The 19,669-nt window shown below is 40.2% G+C and overlaps 1 protein-coding gene across 5 annotated transcripts in view; it reads left to right on the forward strand.

Annotated features, from left to right (window-relative positions):
• TPH2 (tryptophan hydroxylase 2) overlaps positions 1-19,669 on the forward strand; it is an 87,145-nt gene that overhangs the window by 5,900 nt on the left and 61,576 nt on the right. For all 5 annotated transcript variants that reach the window (XR_011048205.1, XR_011048206.1, XM_068400976.1 and 2 more), the window contains exons 3-8: positions 32-215; positions 324-424; positions 3,560-3,627; positions 8,933-9,129; positions 10,919-11,054; positions 17,060-17,186. Coding sequence is in view for 3 of the 5 variants with exons in the window: in XM_068400976.1 (XP_068257077.1) it covers positions 32-215; positions 324-424; positions 3,560-3,627; positions 8,933-9,129; positions 10,919-11,054; positions 17,060-17,186 (813 nt within the window). In the remaining 2 variants the exon portion in view is untranslated. The remainder of the gene's footprint in view (positions 1-31; positions 216-323; positions 425-3,559; positions 3,628-8,932; positions 9,130-10,918; positions 11,055-17,059; positions 17,187-19,669) is intronic.

Raw genomic sequence — 19,669 nt, forward strand, 5'->3', positions numbered from 1 at the left:
GTATTTCATTCATTACTTCATCTTTCCACAGGAGAAACATGTGAGTATGGTTCATATTGAATCACGAAAATCAAAGAGAAGGAACTCGGAGGTGGAAATTTTCGTGGACTGCGATTGCAGTAAGAAAGAATTTAATGAACTAATCCAGTTGCTCAAGTTTCAAACTAATATCGTATCTCTCAATCCACCAGAAAACATCTGGACTGATGAAGAAGGCAAGGCTTCTTTTGTATCACTTGGTTTAGACACTGACAAACATTTTGCACAGGTATCTCCATAGTCTTACACTCCAGTACATTTGACTCGCATTCTGTCTTCTACAGATCTCGACAGTGTCCCTTGGTTCCCCAGAAAGATATCTGAATTAGACAAATGCTCACAGAGAGTCTTGATGTATGGATCTGAGCTGGATGCAGATCACCCCGTAAGTGTAACATAAAATCGTCTCGCAGATAATTTGTTTAGGTTATTTGCCAGTCAAATAAACAGCCTGTTGACTGCTGATTCCGAGTATGTTTTTGAGCATATGGTCTTCAGAAGGTGGGAATTTAGTTCTCTTCAGTAGTTTCGATGAGTTGATTTTCCTTTTCTATAGTAGAACACCCAAAAAGGAGATCCTCCAGAAAACTTATTTGCTCTTTCACAACTATGTCCTCTTTTATACTGCTTTCTTTTATTTATTTTTTAATTAAGTAGCTGATAGAAAGGTTTCAAACTCTGAAGAGTTTACGTGAATGTGACCTTCGGTTCTGCCACAAGCAGCTTGTAGGTAAGAACTGATATTAACCTAGGTGTCAGAGAAGAAAGAATTATGAAGGAAGACTTCCTTGGGCACTCAGGAGATAATTACAAAATAAAACATGTTCCTGTTTCTGCATGAATGCAGCGGGTTTTAAGGTGTCTCACGTTGTTTCCTGACTTTGGTGGCAGGAGGCAAGCCTGCATTTCTCACAAGCTGTATTTGCAGTAGTGCCAAATGCTCAATGCAGAAGGCAAAAGAATGGATTTGTAATTGTTTTATTTCTTTTGGCTAATCCCCATAAATGCTTAACCTCTGAGTCTTTAGATGGCAGATGACTGCAAGCATTTGTGTTACAACATTTTCACTTTTTATAAATCCAAGTTTCTACCTTTGGACCACTTGGCTGAAAGATACTGGTGGTAGCTAGTTGTATTCATTTCTACTCCAAAGTAGAACAGGCTGGATTAAACTGGTATTGTAGGAAATTTCCAGCTGAAAGGAAGTAGGTAATGAACTAAGATATTTGGCCATAAGACTCTTGTAATAGAATCAGATTAAGCTGTAGCTGTGGGCAATAGTCTCCTTTGTTTTTTGTCACACACATTTTTGTTGGTATTGTCCAAGATGGTGAAAAATGGCCCCGAAGAGTTTCTAAGTGACTGCAGAAAGATCAGTTCGAGGTAGGGGATTTTCTGGTGATGCATCTGTGCTATACCATGGTACTACAGCATCTATGCAGACTCCTCCCTGGTGACTGCCTTGACTGAGGAGAGGCAGGTACTCATGGTGGCCCTGGGTTTGGGGCTCTGTGTCAGTGCAGAAATGGCCCTCAGACCACGCTTCCTTCTGTCCTGTCTGCTCCACAGCTCCTACAGCTGCCATGCTGTGGCGGGGGCTCAGGCACAGACCCTTGTGCCTGCACACACAAGTAAGCAGACATCGTCATGATGTCCCCTGGCAGCCCTAACTCTGCTGTCCCTGGTGTCACCTGCCTACATATCAGCCATGATAAACATCATCACCTTGCTTGGTTTCCAGCCATCTCTACCGTGCGTGGACCCTTCCCACTCTGTGAGCCCACAGCTGGGGAGTGCTTTCCTGGATCCTGGTTTCTGCCATGTACTCCTTGATGACAAACTGGGATTTACCTCATGTTTTCTTAGAATGGAAAAATCTGTTGATTGCCTTCAAACATTAACAGTAATTTGGTTCAAACAGAGGCCTTACTGACAGCTCATTCTACCCTTGAGTAGATGACTGTGACGGGCCATTTGATACTGTTTTATGTTCTGAGCTGATGCCTTCATTAAATACTTGAGTGCTCTGCTGAAAATCTGCCTTCAGTTTTACAGACAATGAAAAAAGATATTTGCATTATATGAATATATATTTTACACTTGAGGGGACTCTTACAAACATAATTTACACACCATTTGTTAGCCTATGTGGCATGCAAGGTATTAGAGATGGGGGGAAAAAAACCTGTAAAATCCGTGACTGGCCTTTCAAAGGCCACTGCTTATGCCTGCCCTGTTCCTTAGCGGTGGCGTGTAGGTGCCAGAGGACCAAAGAGAATTACCCCATTACAGAACCAGCACAGCACCACCTCAGCAGCATAGCCCTAACCCACTCCATATTAGCTAATGGTTTCAGTCTCAGTTTCACTACACTTGACAGGGTTTTAAATCCCCTGTGATGTCTTCCATCCCCTTTCTCCTCTTGAACAGTCTGCAGCTGAGTAACTCAATGCTTTTGTCAAAAGGTATTAAGCAGACAAGGAGACTCCCTTCAGTCAAAAAACTTTTCTGTGTAGGAGTGGAGGCTTGAAGGTTTTCTGTAGTCCTTTGACATCCTCCCTTACTCTGCCCCAGCAGGGCAGCTTTCGTTCTGGGACAGTAAAATGCCTTCTGAGTTTTCTGGAAGCTTATACAAATATCTCAAGTCAAACAACAGTATCTTTTCATTCCCTTCAGTGATTTGTGTTTGTGTGTGTGAGCAGTAAGGAAAAAATGCATTTTGCTTTTCAGCTTTGACTAGGGGAAGCTTAAGTGCACTTTCTGGGCTACTAACTGGGGAACTTAGATAACTCTTCATTGTTTTTCATCTTCAAGAGGTTGGCAGTCCTGCCTTGAAAATAGATAACTCTTTTTGTAGTCCAAAACCTGAAGCATCTGCATCTTTTATAGGTATAGAAGATATCTTGTTTTAGTTTTGAATAGCTCAAAGGGCTGTACCTTGCTGGTGTGCATGGGTTATACAGCTCTTTTGTGCTTAATATGCAAAAGGTATGAGCCTACTGTAGCCCACAAGCCCTTCCTCTGTAACTCAAATTGAAGCAATATGCATATTTGCTGCTTGAGGCTGATGGTTCAGTGTCTAATGCGTTGGTTAAGATGGCAACTGCTGAAGTGGCATCTTCAAAATGAATTGTGTATGAACTCTGGGTGCTTGATTCTTCTAGTGAAGAAAGATGTATTAAGGGTAGGTCAATTATTCTGCTTTGTGCCTGCGTGTAGATCTCCATTCAGAATAACGAAAACCTTGGTGAGACGAAATGACAAGGAAAAAGTTTACCTTTTTCAACGTCTTGGATGAATGACTGTACCTATGCACAAACCTGTGTTGAAAAAACTCCTGTATGACTTCGGTGGGGAAAAAAGTGAAGAAATCCTTATCTTCTCTTGCAGTTTAATAGATAGTATTACTCAAAATACAATGTAATTAGGTACTAAATAAACACTTTAATGATTTACTTTATAATTCCTACAGCTAACTTTCTGTCCTTATTGTAAATTACTCTCTTCTTCCTTGCTTAAGGGATTTAAAGACAACGTCTATCGACAGAGAAGAAAGTACTTTGTGGACGTTGCCATGAGCTATAAATAGTAAGTACTGGCATAATTCTTCTTCATGCTGCTGACTAGTTAGAATTCATGCTCTACTTAATTCTGTAGGATGAAGTTTAACAGTAGACAAAGTCATCCTTTAAACTTTGACTAGTTTAGTGTAGGCTATAAATGACAAACTGATGCTTGAAATCCCGTTACATTTTCGGTACCGATACAGGCAAGTAAAGCATTTGAAAGGTAAGCACGACCTCTTCAGCATTTTGTTCATAGCTGCTTAAACTTAAGAAACTCGTTTACAAATGCTTGCATGTCTTAATGACAAACTGATGCGCTGCTGGATCACACATATCTAGTGTCCCTATGTCGTTGGATGAGCTCACTAAAAACTGAAATTATTATTTTCGTTTCATGTGCTTACTATACTGGATGCTGCAAAATGCCATTTATCAGTTTTGCCAACACAGCTCTAAACTTCTCAGAATTCAGTCAATGGATTTCTCTGTAGTTAGTGGAGCTGGTGTCTGTGCACAAATACACTGCATGTGTTTTCTCAGTTTGATTTTTTTTTTTTTTTTCCTTGTCAAGTCAGTATTTTCAATTTGCTACCATCCCTGGAAGTTAGGAAACTTTCTGTGTTACCTACAAATACCTACTGTGTTGCAATTTTCTTGTCACAGAAGCATTCAACTAATTCTAATCATACTCTACATTTTATTTGCAACAGGCCTAAGCCCTCATTCTCAAGGGAAAGAACATACTAATTTCATGCTCTTTTCCATTTTACCATGCTTCCTCAGGTTTTTCATTTTTCTCCTTTGAGATTTCTACCTATATTATTTAAAGAATATAAAACACAACAATTTTTTCTCCATTTGTAGAAGTCGTGTCCTGTCAGGAAGCAATTAAAAACTGGATTTTTGAAGGTTTTTCAGTTCTGTTTTTTTGTTTTCAATGTAAGGTTAGTATACGGGGACTGCAGAAGGCTGGGGGGACAGGAGGATTAACTCTGCCTTGTGACCGCATAATCCTGATTATATTTCTCCTTTACTTTTGTTCCATTCCTGTTGTTAAGCTATTAGCAATCTAATAAATGGGTAAGTGCTGGTGGTGGTTCCCCTTTTTTCTCCCCACGGTGGCATTTGTTTAGCTGGGTGCTCATGACATTCACCCAGCACACAGAGCTTCTGCCTGCTGGGGGCAGGGTGCTGGTTGGTAGAGAAGCTTCCTAGGCTGACCCGGTTAGTCCTAAGTTTAGCCAGCTTTCAAATGTAAATTGAGACCGGTTTTTTGTTTGTTTGTTTACAGCTGATTGATTTATTATCTTTTTTTTCAGTTTAATGCTTGCTGGAGAGTTAGTTCTTCTTGCCTAGCATTTATTGCAGTGTGAAATGTCAAGCAGGTCCCCGTGGATGAGGGCAGGCTGTGTGTGGTCCTAGAGCTCTTTCATTCAGTCAGATAGTTCTCCATTTAGCCCTGACTGTAGCAGTAGTGCGATGCATTTCACAGCTGCTAAGTTGCTGGAAATATCTTCCTCCCTTCTCCCTCTTAGCTGCCTGAGTGCTGGAAAGGTCATCCTGCTGGCTCACTAAGCAGTGGTTGGTCTTCTGCTACAAAGTGTTTTTTTTTCTCCCTGAAACCAGTGAGAAAGGTCTTTTCGCAAAAATCACGTAGAGTAATCCTGCATATTCCCAGAAAAACAGATAAAGGAAAGCAAAAATCTTTTCCTTCTTTAGATTTTGAAGGCTCAAGAGCCATTTCCACAGGCACATTACAAAAACAAACAACCCAAAACAAAGGTTATTTGGGGGCCAGATCTTGTGCTTCAGCAAAACTGCTCAAAAGTACTCCTTCATCCCACTGATCTTTTCAAACCTTTAAAAGATTTCAGACTCTTCCTATTGTTATCAGCAGAGGGAAAACAAGATGCTTTGCATATTTTTAGCCAGGGACCACAAAATGGCTGGGAGGCCAGTGATTAGGGCAGTTACCTAAGACGTGGCAAAATCTTGTTTGTAATCCTCAGGTCTGCTGCAGTGGTTATCTTAACCCCTGGGATGTGCTGTATCTACTGGGCTGTACAGTCAGTCTCTCTCCAGGTATGCCTGTAGAGACAGCCCAGGAAGACATTTACCCTCAGCATCCTGCAGCTCAGCCTAAACCATGCTGAAGAAAGGCAAATCAGCTCAGGGAGGACTCCATGCTGCTGCAGCTAAGCTGTTTCTGCTGCCCATGCTGGGGAGCTCAGAATTAATATAGGTGTCTTGACACTACACTGCAATCTCATCACACTCTCTTCTGTAGTCTAATGACTATTTACTTATACAAAAAGAACAGCTCTGTAGCACGGGCTGCTTCCCTCAGGGATAAATTCAGAGCATTGTCTTGAACCTCTCAGTGCCTTCCAGGTAAGTGACCTTCCTAATCGTTTACTGAGGCTTGATGCATTTCTACTTCTCATTTTCCAGTGTAAAAAAAAAAATCTTGTTTCCTTAAAAAAACAGTGAAGAGATTTGGCTGCAAAGAATTGTCTGCAAGGAACTGTCTCTGTCAAAAATTGTTGGGTTGAGCATTTGTTGAGCATCTCCTTTATGAATTGCTACTGTTCTGTAGTGGTAGATGCTCTGCTTGCTTTGCTTGAACATAAAGAGGCCACTGTAGTGGAGAGAGAGAGAAAAACACTACGTAGTGAACTTGGAGGAACAGATATTTGCTGGTGTTGGGCGTTAAAGGAAAAGACACGTTAATAGAGCACAGCAGTGAAAATCAGCTGTATGAAGTAAATGGACCAAAAAAAAAATACTCCTCCCTCCTTCACTTAGCTTCTATCCTAAAGACAGTGAAAATGTGTTAATCATGCTAATTAGTCCTTTGAGACTGATTAGGGATTGCAAAAGTGTTGAGAAAATTAAATCTGGAGGAAAAATACGAGGAGGAGGTTTAAGAGGGAATTCATTATATGAGTTGATAGCTCATGACCGTGGCAAAATGGAAAGACCCTATTTTAATAAGGGAAAATAAAAATTCAGGATAGGTTAGCTTATAGAGTCATCTTTCTCAGCCACAAGAAAACTGGCTATGCAGGCTGGCCATTCCTGTGATTTATGGAAATGTGTGAGCACAAGGTGGGTGTTGCTTGTTGAAGTAAGAGGGTGAGAAAAATGAGATTTGCAGAGCTGAAAAAGGCATAGGTCCTCCCTCAAGTCTGCCTGCCTTGATCCTCTCGATAAAGAAAGCAATATCACGATCAGCTGGAAATAAAATCAGCTCTCCTAGGCATAAATCCTATTAAGGAATTAATGTTCAGTGAACCTTACTGCAGTACTAATGAATTAATTGAAACAATAACTAAGTTATAAACCTTTTAGTGAGCAGTGAACAAGCTTCAGATCGTTGATAGTGTTTATACCTCTCTAGTGACAGGCTAAATAGAAACTGGAGTTTTCCCACTGGCATACGCATTTCTTCCTCTTTGCTGGGCCAGTGCTCACCTGTACTGTCAGTATCCATAGTGGAGGTCAGGCCCAAGGAAAAGGGACGAGTATTGCACAGTATTCTGGCAGCCTCAGGTGGATGGAGTAGCAGCCTGCTTATATCTGTCATGTATGGTATGATTCAGAATAGCTGTGTTATGCTTTCCATGAGCCGGCAGGAAGCTGAAGGATGATAAAGTGTAAATGTGAAGACAGATACTAGACCTGAAGAACTGACTCCCACCGCAGAATGGGCACGGACCCAGCACAGCTTCTGTTGAGAAATGCTTCACTAAATGTGTTGCAATTCTTGTCATGTCTGCAAAAGAGTGGCTGAAGGGGAACTAGCGGAGGTACTGGATGTTCAGTGGGTCCTTAACAAGTATGAATACCTCATACAAAGTAGCTTTGACTGACACTGCCATGGATCAAAATACTTTGACATGGTGAAAGGCAAGGGGATTAAATAGTAAATTTTCAATAAAGGTGAGGGGACAGCCACAATGAATGTAGGGTGGATGCTCTTCTCTTGTGCATGTAGGGACTGCATAGCAGCAATTGCATGTGACATGAAGGCTCATTCCTTTTTACCTCATACAGTGGAGACAGGATTATGAACCAGATGACAGCCAGGATGGAGAGCCAAACCCTAGCAAAAGCCCAGCACTGCAATTCTCCTGCTGCAGTGAGATTCCCTGTGCCTAATAACACTGGGAAAACCACAGCTCTGGGCTGGGAGCTCCCACATTGCTAGCCCTGTGGCAAGGGGGTGGGAGGCAGGGACTGATGGGGTGGAAGGAAATCCTGTAAATCCCTTTGCCAAGCTGTACTTAATTACAGTGTGGGAAAAGGGAATACCTGAGGAGAAGGCAGATTGCACAGATTACGTACTATAGATCGTGAACTACAGATTGTGAATCCAGAGAAAGATTATGAAGTTTCTAGGGGGTATTCATAACATGAGATGGTGGCCAGTGACCATGGCATGGGAGATTCCTTACAGCTAAATACAAGGCAGTGCAAATTGGAAGGAGCTCTTCACACAGTCAGTTTTGAATTAGCTGTAACCACTCAAGGCAAATCTTGGGTCTCAGAGGCAGATTAGCAGGTACCCTGGGAGGCTCCTGCTTTGCAATTTCTGTACATCTGTGTAACTGGGAGGAGGCAGAGGAATGGCGCAGAAGAAAAAAAAAGGAGAGATGTATTTAGAGGCTTAGTTTCACCTAGGCTAGGCTGTTGGCTCTGAGGTGAGCTTCCTCATGATGTAGTCCTACATGAATTTCAGATTCCAAACATATCTGCACATGTAAGCAACAGTCTAAACAATAAACATATATATTTTAATTTGATCCACACATTTCTAAACATCTGTGTAATTGCCTAGTCTTCACTTTGTAAAATGCTAGGTAATGATGTTGTGTGAATATTATGTATTTTAAAGAATGCATAGAGCGTGCAGTCTGCTGATGGTCTTACTGAATCTACAAGTTAGACTGAATCAGGGTCTTCAGCTAACTGCTTGCAAAGGCATCAGTGGCAATAAATGGAGAAATATTACTCTGGTATAGGAACATGGCATGTAAGAAATCCATCTTTCTACTATGATATGTACAAAGACTAAGAAATAATCTCATTGCTTAATAAGAAATACAGTTCTTAAGAAATTAATGTAATATGTACAACATAATGTCAAGAAGTAATTCTAAGAAAAAAGCATCTAGCTGTCATTTTAAAATAGTTTTAATAGTTTTAATAGTCTTTGTCTGCCTTTATTTATTTAAATAATACTTTTCACAGGAATTTTGCCATCCGCAGTCTGTCTAGAATCTGGTTGTATTCATATGTATTTTGTATTATTTTATTTTTTACAGTGGTCAACCCATTCCCAGAGTGGAGTACACAGCTGAAGAAATTAAAACATGGGGGGTGGTGTTTAGGGAACTCAGTAAACTCTATCCCACCCATGCTTGTCGTGAATATTTAAAAAACTTTCCTCTGCTGACCAAGTACTGTGGATACAGAGAGGATAATGTGCCTCAGTTGGAAGATGTTTCTATTTTTCTTAAAGGTAATTCATATTTGGTTTGTCAATAGATACAGTTTCATGAAAACACTTTTTTCTGTTAGTATGAAATACAAAGCACATTGAATGAAAAGACTCCCATCATCGTCAGTGGACTTCAGTTTAGTGTGAAGCCTCATTCTATTTTTGACATTCTCCATGGCAGAGAGTTTGTTGAGTCAAGACAGCTTTATGTATGTATTTGCAGGTATGAGGTTGAGAGGAATTAAACAGCTGATCATGTATCACTTGATGTTACCTTGCACAGGGAGGAATGTCCTTCAGTACAATGAAAAGAAAGAGCAGAGTTAGCTCTGCTGTTCTCATTGCCACAAGGTGGGAATTTTGATAACCGCAGTGGGCATCCTCCAAATATCCAGGCAGGTGAAAGGGGGAACAAAATGCCAAGATAACGGAATTTAAAGAGGAGAGCAGGTTTGGCACGTTGTTGTACAGCCTGATGAATATGAGGCTTTCCTGAGTTCCCAAGACCTGGTGAAGCTAGTCATTATATTTGTATGTTAAAAAAAATAAATGGGACTCCATAGGTGATCTGGTACTTCTCTTTCACGTTTTTTTTAATGGGATCAGTATATTAAAGTTTGAAAATACCCTTATTTTTCATCTGTAATGGAAATATATCCCATATGGAAGAAGTGGCAGACATGAACCTGCTGTTTTTAACTCTAGAGGAAAAGCCATCAAAGAGTGTGTATAAGATTTTAATTTCTCCTCAAGGGTACCTTCAGATACATATACTTGTTCCTTAATCCTCTTGCTCAGGAGCTCCAGGAGCTCAGGAACTAAAATATTACAAAGATGGGTGTTTGGAAAAAAATATGTTATGTGCTGTTAAGTGTTATGAGAAAAACTGGCAAAGCATTTTGTCCCAAATATGTATGGAAAGTCTTTAGGTAAGAGAAATACAAAATTTGTAATGAAAGGCTTACTTTTCTTGGTCCCTGCTTCATCCATAACTCTTGTTTGTGAACACCTGCCTTTACTAATAACTGACGCATCACTGTTTGGATTTGGTTGTGTCCTTCTGGGTCTCTCATATATTGTATTATGGTCTCTAAGGAATGATGCCAAAGTGTACAGGTTCTTTCTCCCTAACTAGAAACTCCAAACCTCATACTTCTTTCAGAAGTATGTGTTCAGACTAAAAACAGCAGTAGTAATGTCTGTTGAAGAAAAACTTGGAACATTCTCCTGTAAACACTTAGAAAGAGTAAAGAATGAATTTAGGAGATAAGTGTGCTTTTCAAGCTCACTAAGTCTGAAATTATTCCCCACTGGGACTAATCTGACAAAGGAACACTTTGTTATATATTTAAATGAGGACCTCAGCTATGAAAGTCAGTATTTTACTCTCACAAACAGTGTTTTATCTGTAAAAATAAGGACAGATTTGATTTAATTCTATTCTGTTCTGTTAGTTTTTAATATATTTTACAGAAGTCATCTTCTGTTTTGGAAACTTCTCTCCCATTTGGTACCAGACATAAAAATCAGATACTCTGTGATTTGAGAACATCACTTATGGTACCCTACCATCTTTCTAGACAAAGGTATTCAAACCAATTTTGAAATACCTCCAGCTGTTTTCATTAAACATATGCTAGCAATGCAAAATAGTTCTTGTACGTAACAGGTGAAAATGATGTGTGGTGATCTTCAGCCATGAAGTCATGCTTCTGATTGATAGAATAATTAACCACAGATCATTAACTGTCCTCAGAAGCTGATACAGTGATATATATAATATGTTTTTTTATTATCTCCTTCACTTCAGAAAGGTCTGGCTTCACAGTGAGACCAGTTGCTGGATACCTGTCTCCCCGAGATTTTTTAGCTGGCTTAGCATATAGAGTTTTTCACTGTACTCAGTACATACGACATGGCTCAGATCCTCTCTACACACCAGAACCGTAAGTTGCTACATTTGCTTTCGTGCTGAAAAAATATGCTCCCTAGATTCTTAAAAGACCCAGTTGAATTTGCCAAGGTTGAAAAGAGCAACCTACCTACAAATGTAAAAATCTGCTTACACCATTGATGTCCAAACCCTTCACATTGGTGAGACAAAATTTAATTTAAAGGCTTTTTTTGGACTTTTTACAAGGGTCTTAAATAATGGGGTTATTTACATGGTGGGACAAAAAATTCTGTCTATCTGGATTGTATTTCAGTGGAAAATGAAGTTTTCAACTAAACATTTTGAAAAAGTGTCTAAAATTTTATTTTCTGTTGGACAACTAAGGGAAGAAGTGGGAAAAAAAGGCCTGAATCCTCTGAAAAAAACCTGCTTTTAGAATTAAAATTTGGTCATCTTATGTCCCTATTTATCTTTTTTGGGCCAGACTCCACAGCTGAACTTTATTTCTCTCCTATAACACAACACAAGCAAGTCGTGAGGCACTATTTTCTCACCCAGAGAGGGTATTACACATGAAGCTTGTTATAGGGAACATGGTAGAAATAAGAGACACTTTAATTATGACTATCATGGGACAGCATTGCAGCTTTTCCGAAACAGAATATTGCGAGTTTGGATGAAATATTTTGGCATTTGGTCTCTTGATGAAAAGTGGGGAAAAAAAAGATCGAAGCGATTGTAGTTCTTGTCTTGTATTATAAATGGTGTGCTCTGTGCAGTAATAACAGCACAATACATGTCAGTTAGATAATATGGAGGTAGTTTTACCAAAGGCATCTGCTGATCTTGTAACCACAGGAATGACATTTTCGCAGTGAATCAGTCACCAGGCAGTTAGCATGAAATTGTAGCTGTTGTTTTGTCAGCTTGGACTATTTGAGTGTATTTTATTTTTGCCAAAATTTACACAAAGGGTTCATACATATATATTCAGCTCTGGTCCTGTAAACATTTGGACCCATGCCTAACTTTGATTCATGAATAGACTGCCAAATCCAGGGAGTAATATTTTTGGATATAAAAGGATTAATGGAAATGCATATTAAGCTGTTTCTAAAAATGCTCTAACATTATTCTGGCAAGAGCCACCAGGTGGTGCTGTTATGCACTTATCTACTTTTTTCCTCAGCACGTGAACTGGGAAAAGTATTTGCTGAAGTGCTATGAGGCTAGTTTTGTGTGTGTCTGTTTCTTTTGGGAAAGAGGTGGGAACCCCTGAAGGAATTCACTCACTTCTGTAACCTTTGTAATTAGAACTTTAATCCCTTAAATTTCTAGGCAAATTTCTACAATGTAAAATCCTGAAAGAAGGGCTTGGATATATGATGCTGGACCTCTTCTGGTCTATCTGAAAATATCTGTAGATATTTCAAAAAAAGAAATTATACTTAGGAAGTACCAGGTTTTGCACCAATGATTTCCTCTCCTGTGGGAAGCCAGTGTCTCACATTGCAGCACCTGCCAATATTCAGCAAAAGAATGATGCCATTTGTTACCTTAATACAAACTAGAAGAATATTTTCATCTATTGATAGGGGATTTAGGTGCATACTCCAACAGGACCAAAGGAAGGGACATCTTCCAGGAAACCATTAAGTGCGTCTATGCTTTTGTTGATGTTCTCTGGTTCATTGATTTGGATATTTGAGACCCCTGTAGTTTTCAGGATGCTGCTTACCTTCAGAATTATGCAGTGTATCGTAGCTGATCCTTAGTAGTGACAGCAACTACTTTTTTTGTAACCTTTCTGGTCATGGTGTCTGGAAAGTCACTGTGTAGTAATAATAGTTCAGTTAGAATGAAGATTTTTATTCCTTATTTGGGCTGAACTTAAAAGTCCAGGTTATGGTCTTAACACTTCTAAATACGACTAACAGGAATTAAGTTGTCATTTTCTAAAGATATTACTCTCTTCTTGCAGACCTACTTGTTCATGTAAATTAAATAATGTGTACTGACTATCAGGAACTCCACAGGAAAATTTTGAAAGTCCTTTTTTAAATGTGTTTTAATTTTTTTCATGAGGTAGAGCATATAGTAAGTGTTATCAGAAACGCAGAGTGAAATCCTGGCTTTTTTGAGATCGACGGCACAACTAAATTGACTTGAGCAGGGACAGCTCTTCATCTTCCACAGTAGCTGCAATGCCCTGAGATCTGCTAGTTGATATATGGGGCCATAATGAGGTCTGCTGCAGGTCCCTGGCCTGGTGAATGTTGCATTTCAATGATATAAACCTGGTAAAAAGACTCCCTTTGACTTCAGTGGTCTTTCCATCAGATTTAACACCCACACTATAGAGCTAGATACAAATTAGAGAGTTCATTTGGTTTGATCTGAATCACTACTATATGCATTTTAAAACATTTCTTCCTGAGTTTCATTATGTTTCTACTACATTCACAGAGCTATATAGATTTCCTCTGCTCTGCTAACTAATTTGCTCCAAGAAAAATCTTTTGCTGTGAAAAGTGCATTACAAAAATCTTATTTTCTCTGAGCAATGTGTGTGAATAAATTAAAGGAACTTAATTATTTTCTGAATAAAACAAAACAAAAGGATCAAGCCTTGGTAGTTAAGCAAAGAATTATATTGTTTAGACTATCTATAAAGGGACAGACTGGCAGGGAAATCTAAGAGACTCCAATGACAATCCCAAATGCTGGTTCATGGTTCTGCCTGGGAGATTTTTTTTGGTTTTTTGTTTTTGTTCATATGCTTTTTGTTTCAAGTTCCCCTCTTTATAACTGCATGTTCAAAAGAATACTTTGCATAGTTTTAATGGAATAATCTACAAGCTAAAGGCATGAGAGAAGTATCTTCTGCCTCTTCATTCCACTCCCCTTGCCAGGAGAGACAAGTTAATGGGGCTAGGCTTTGTCTGTTCTTGTTTTGCTGCAAGGGTGGAAGTGACACAAAGAGCCTGTGTCCCTGCGTCTTCGTTTCTGGGAGTTGTGACTTCAGCACAGGAAAACAGAGATGCAGACACTCGCTCAGATACCAATAGTAGTGATGCTGCTGTGGAAGCCTATCTGGAGACATGCATGCTTACCTGAAGCCAGGAACTTGAAGCCAGTCCCACTGTATCTTCTTTGCTCGTGTTATTTGAACTACTGATATGAAGTTAAATATATCTGGACTGATGCGGTGCACCATAGGTGGAGTGCTCAGCAATCAGTGTTGATTTTTCTAGTGACGACGAGAATTGGAGTTAGAGCTCTGGACTTCCAGAGAATGGGCTTTGCGGCCCGTCTCTGTTTGGAAGGTGATGGTTGGAGGAGTCATGTTCCTCCAGTGAATTGTTTGATACTGGGAGTTCCCTGAGTTTATCCATGAGACTGCAAACCCCGTTTCCCTGCTGTCCTTTGTGTCATTAGCAAGCTAAATCTTGCAGGAGATGACAGAAGAAATTGTTGTGACTGGAACTGAATTAATTGAAGAAGGGTGATTAACCTTTGATAATTATCCACTCAAGTGATGTTATCTCTTGAACAAAGAGATGGATACTATGCAGAGCCAGCCAATTTTTCAAGTCTGAGCTCCAGTGAGGAAGGGAGTACTAGATAAGCTACGGGTCTTGTGGCAGGGAACTTTGATCATCTTGCAAGACTCAGAGCATCGCCAAAGGGGTGTGGAGATCATAAAAGAGAAGCCTTCTTAGCAGCTGCTTTTGAAGAAATTGGGAATTTCCCAGGCTCTGAAAGGACATGCAATGATGTAGAAACAAAGGAGGAAAGATCTTACTTTCAGGTGGAAGGACAAGCTTTACCAGGCAGTGGAAAAGAAGTGCAAACAGTTTTCCATATGTAAGTACGATGTATACTGTTCCTGGCCAGCTGTACATATCAAACATGTTTCATCGGCGTTGACTAAAAATATTGGCGCACAGTAAACTTGAGCACTCAGCCTATATTGCTACAGCTGAATTTCTAGTCAGTGTCTATGGACCATGTTTGTTTTATTATGTCCGGCACAAGAGCATCTGGTTTACCTTCCGTGCCTTTTTGGGAAATACGTATGTCTAGGAAGGAAGAGAAATGAGATTTGGTAATTCCTCCGTACTGTTGAATTAATTACTCATATATGAAATTGGCTCAAACTTGTCTTGCACAACTTCAGAGCAGTGCTTGTCTCACCAAAAAGTGTGAATATAACATGAGCAAATGTTGCTAAACATCTGTCAGTGAGGCCCTCTGGGCTGAGAAGAGAGGCTTGTATGTAACCCTCCAATACTGGAACTACAGTTGATAAGCTTTTGGTGTGGCAAACTAGGAATGCCAAAAATGCTACTCTTCATTTGCATGCAGTCAGAAACTACTATCTACCTAGACACAGTTGGTGCAGACTTCTTGGTGAAGAGTACTGAGCAAAGAGACTTTAAATTATATAGAAGGTTGTTTTTCTATTCATGATTTATCTGAAGTGTCAGGTTCTGTGTCTTTTCAAACAAAAATAGTTTATAAAAGACAAATTGGATGATTTTGGATAGAAGGCAGAAAACTTGATGTTTTCTCCCTGCCTTTAAAAGATTTGTTTACAGCTTAGGAAAAAAAAAAAAAGAGAGAGAAATGTCTTTGAAGAGACAAAAGCAAAGGAAATGTCAGACCCGATTTTTAAAGTGAACTTTACTACTAAGTCCATTATTTTCTGTGAACAAATGCACCAAAACTTTCAGAATTGTTTGAGAGCTTTTGTAGATGATGCATGTGCACTTTCGTTAGGGTGGTTAGCAGTTTTTTGTACACTTATATCTGCACTTTGTTGTGACTAATAATGCACTTATAGGTGTGGACAGCAGTTCTTTCTGAAACAATTCTGGTTCTCTGCTTTTTCTGAAACCTGCTTGGTGAAAAGTGGACCATGTAACAAAAGTAGCCGGTAATTGCAGTAGGAACTCAGGACTAAATGAGAAATTAAGCACACAGAAACCTCTGTAAATATTGCCCTGAATTTCTAGTGGCAAGTGGCAAAATGTTTGGTTGTGGAACTGTACCCAGGTGCGGAAAGGGGAATGGAGAAGAGGAAGAGGGAATGTGTTGGATTTGGAACTTAGAATCACAGAATCATAGAATAGTTTGGGTTGGGAGGGACCTTTAAAGCTTATCTGGTCCAGCCTCCCTGCAATGAGCAGGGGACATGTTCAACTAGAGCAGGTTGCTCAAAGCCCCGTCCAACCTGTTCTTGAACGTTTCCAGGGATGGGGCATCTACCACCTCTCTGGGCAACCTGTTCCAGTGTTTCACCACCCTCATCGTAAAAAATTTCTTCCTTGTATAAGTCTAAATCTACCCTCTTTTAGTTTAAAACCATTACCCCTTGTGCTATTGTAACAGGCCCTGCTAAAAAGTTTGTCCCCATCTTTCTTATAGGCCCTCTTTTAAGTACTGAAAGGCTGCTCTAAGGTCTCCCTGGAGCCTTTTCTTCTCCAGGCTGAACTACCCTAACTCTCTCAGCCTTTCTTCATAGGAGAGGTGCTCCAGCCCTCTGATCATTTTTGTGACCCTCCTCTGGACCCACTCCAACAGGTCCATGTCTTTCCTGTGCTGAGGGCTCTAGAGCTGGATGCAGTACTCCAGGTGGGGTCTCATGAGAGTGGAGTAGAAGGACAGAATCTCCTCCCTCAATTTGATTCACGTGGAAAGAAATGCTGAAAACTGTACTTGTGAGACATCTGGCTTTCCTTTGGGCAGATCTCTTCATGGTGCTAAGCCTGGAAGACAGCAGTGATCAGGCCCTCCTGCTCAATCTGGAAATGATGGGGAAATCACAGAACAGGTGGGGTTAAATGACATATAACCCATTTAATAGAAGGAAACCTATATGTTCCTACAGAACCATACGCAGGGAAGACCTACTACCCTGTAAAAAACATGTTTCATGATAAGACTTTTAAAGTAGAGGTCAGACCCATGTAAAATGGCTTATGTTAAATTAATTATGGAATGATTATGGCATTAATTTCTGTAATGACTCTCTTTTCATTTCTGTTCCCTTAGGGATACATGCCATGAACTCTTGGGACATGTGCCTCTACTTGCTGATCCTAAGTTTGCACAGTTTTCACAAGAGATAGGACTTGCTTCACTGGGAGCATCTGATGAAGATGTTCAGAAATTAGCCACTGTGAGTCAAAATCTTTTTGTGTCATGCTCTCTCATCTGTCCTCCTCTTTGGCTGATGAAGTGATGTGCATTGTCTTATTAGAGCTGACTGCAGTTTCAGGTTGCAAATGACTGTGATGTGACAATCTCAGAGCTTTAAGTATTTTTCCATTGTTTTTAATAAGAGAAAAGCTGAACACACTAGTCTTCAGGTAGTCAGTTTTACTTTTTACGTGCAATAACCACCACTTTTAAGGGCTAGCTGAGATGGATTTTGTCTACTTTAAGGTACTGAAAACAAGTAAGCAAGGTAATTTTGAAAAAAAAAAGAAGAAAACATTTTGGTGTGTGCTCTCAGCTCTACACTGTTAGCTCCTCCACAGGTGGCCACTTTGGCTCTTAGCACTGCTATTTCTGTACTCACTGTTCTGTTTTGCAGCTGTTCACTGTATTGTAGCGTGTGATGGATTTTGAGATGATGTTGCGTCCTTGCTACTGCTCCTGTTGGAGAATATGTAGTTACTAAGCCAAGGCTGTGCAGCAGTATATCTAGACTGAGGTCAAATGCCTCAGCCAGTGGCTGTGAGATGAATTCTGTGTTGCATCAAATGCCAGTAGATAGCGTGAACTGGAAGAGGTTGCGTGTTAGAGATATTAGATGCTGCTGACTGCCCGACTGGAGCCTTTTTGGCCCTTGCGTGAGGACCCTCAGGTTGCACTGAAGGGCCCTGTCACATTGCCAGGAGTCTCAGCTCCTGCCCACCTGTCAGCCCTGCTGTATTGCCATTTCCAGATAACTCGTATGCAGCCCTTTGCATCATGGTTAGTGACCCCTGCTCTATACCACTTGCTCTGTTCAGTTGTTTTACTTACTGTATGCTTCCTTTTGTGGATCCTGTTAAAACTAATGCTGCAGATAGTTTAATGAACTATATTGTATTAAAAAACAAATCCATATTTAAATATTTCATCCCATGAAAAATTCTGTGAGATCCAACAGAAGAGTTGATTACCTTAAAACTTATACAGCATACTACTGCTTTTCTATGTGAGAAGTGCAGTGGGAATTTAAAGGGTTGGAAATAACTTGGACACAGTGTTGAAGGTGGATTCAAACCAGGTTCAATTAAACTGTAATAGTTTTGATGCATTGTCTAAGCAGTGCTTAGAGTCCCATCTGCTGAAAACGGCATTTGTACCCATTTGTTTGGTTTTAATCCTGTAGCCCTCCAGACGAGGCCACTAAATTAATTTAATCAAACTGGCTTCACTCCTTAGACAGGCTCGATGTCTTGCTCATGGCCAGTTCCTCTTACAAGCTTCAGGGTCTGTTCCTCGGTTTTCTAATGGCTGTCTACTCAGAAGAAACAGTTCTTTGTATGGAGGAGTCATGAAAGTTGTGTGTCTGTTTGCACATTGGCTAGGAAGGGACTTAGTAGGAAGCAGACCTACCTTGTACGACCTGCAGGCTCAAGAGAAGCTACATAACTGGCTGTCCCTGTAGGTACTTTGGGGAAAACAGTATGTCTTTCACCTCAAAATAACCTTGGATGACATGGGCCTGTTGCAGAGGACAAAGTTGGGACTGATCTGTTTGGGGAGAGATATTAATATAAAGTGACCTCTGAATATTACATAAATGCTTTTACTCCTCCTTCTCACAGAAGTTCCTGGTTATGACTGACTGTGTCATCTGAACAATGAGCTGCTGAATCACAAAGCCAAAAATAAAAGAGGACAGCTGAATCACTTTCTCTTATCACACAGACTTTGATATCTGAGTCAAAGTTGATTTCTCCTCCCATGCTGGAAATAGCTATTTCAGGTGGAAGAGACATTTAGAGAGAAACGTAAGGTAACACAGGTGGTGTTATTTTTCGTAGAAGCACAATGAGGGGCTGTACTCCCGTGGGGCAGGTGCTTGACAAATACAGAGATGTTACTTGCCCTAAAATTTGCAATGTAAACAATCAACTTGAGAGCAAGTAGAAAGAACATCTCTCAGCAGTGAAGGTGAGGAGGCCAAGAAATTCATTCAGCTGGGCACCAAATGTCACCTGAGGTGCTGTTAACTGAGTTTGAAACATTCGGTCCCATTTCCATCCTAGATAACAACCAGAGACACAGCTAGCTGAGAAATGCCAGCCAAGAGTCTTAGAATAGAAAAGCAGCGCAGGTTCCAGCGAGGCAACTTCAAAGTAAATAGAGAAACGAATGGAGAGAGAACATGCATATTAATGAGCTTGAAGCAATATGCCCAAAGCAAGCTTGCCATTAGCATGACCTGTTTCAAGAGATAGTGACATTAACAGCTGAGCCATTACAGGGAGGACAATAGCTTTAGGAAGAGAGGAAAATGCCTCTTAGGAATTCAGACCAGAAAGTGAAGAATTATTACATGTGATTTTGTAATCTCTTGCTTCATTCTGCTCTCAAAAGCCACTGCGTATCGGCCTTGATAGATCTGCTGTTTATGCCACATCCGTCCTGAGCTGCAAAGGAAAT

Source organism: Nyctibius grandis, chromosome 5 (assembly GCF_013368605.1).
Source record: "Nyctibius grandis isolate bNycGra1 chromosome 5, bNycGra1.pri, whole genome shotgun sequence".
NCBI lineage: Eukaryota > Metazoa > Chordata > Aves > Nyctibiiformes > Nyctibiidae > Nyctibius > Nyctibius grandis.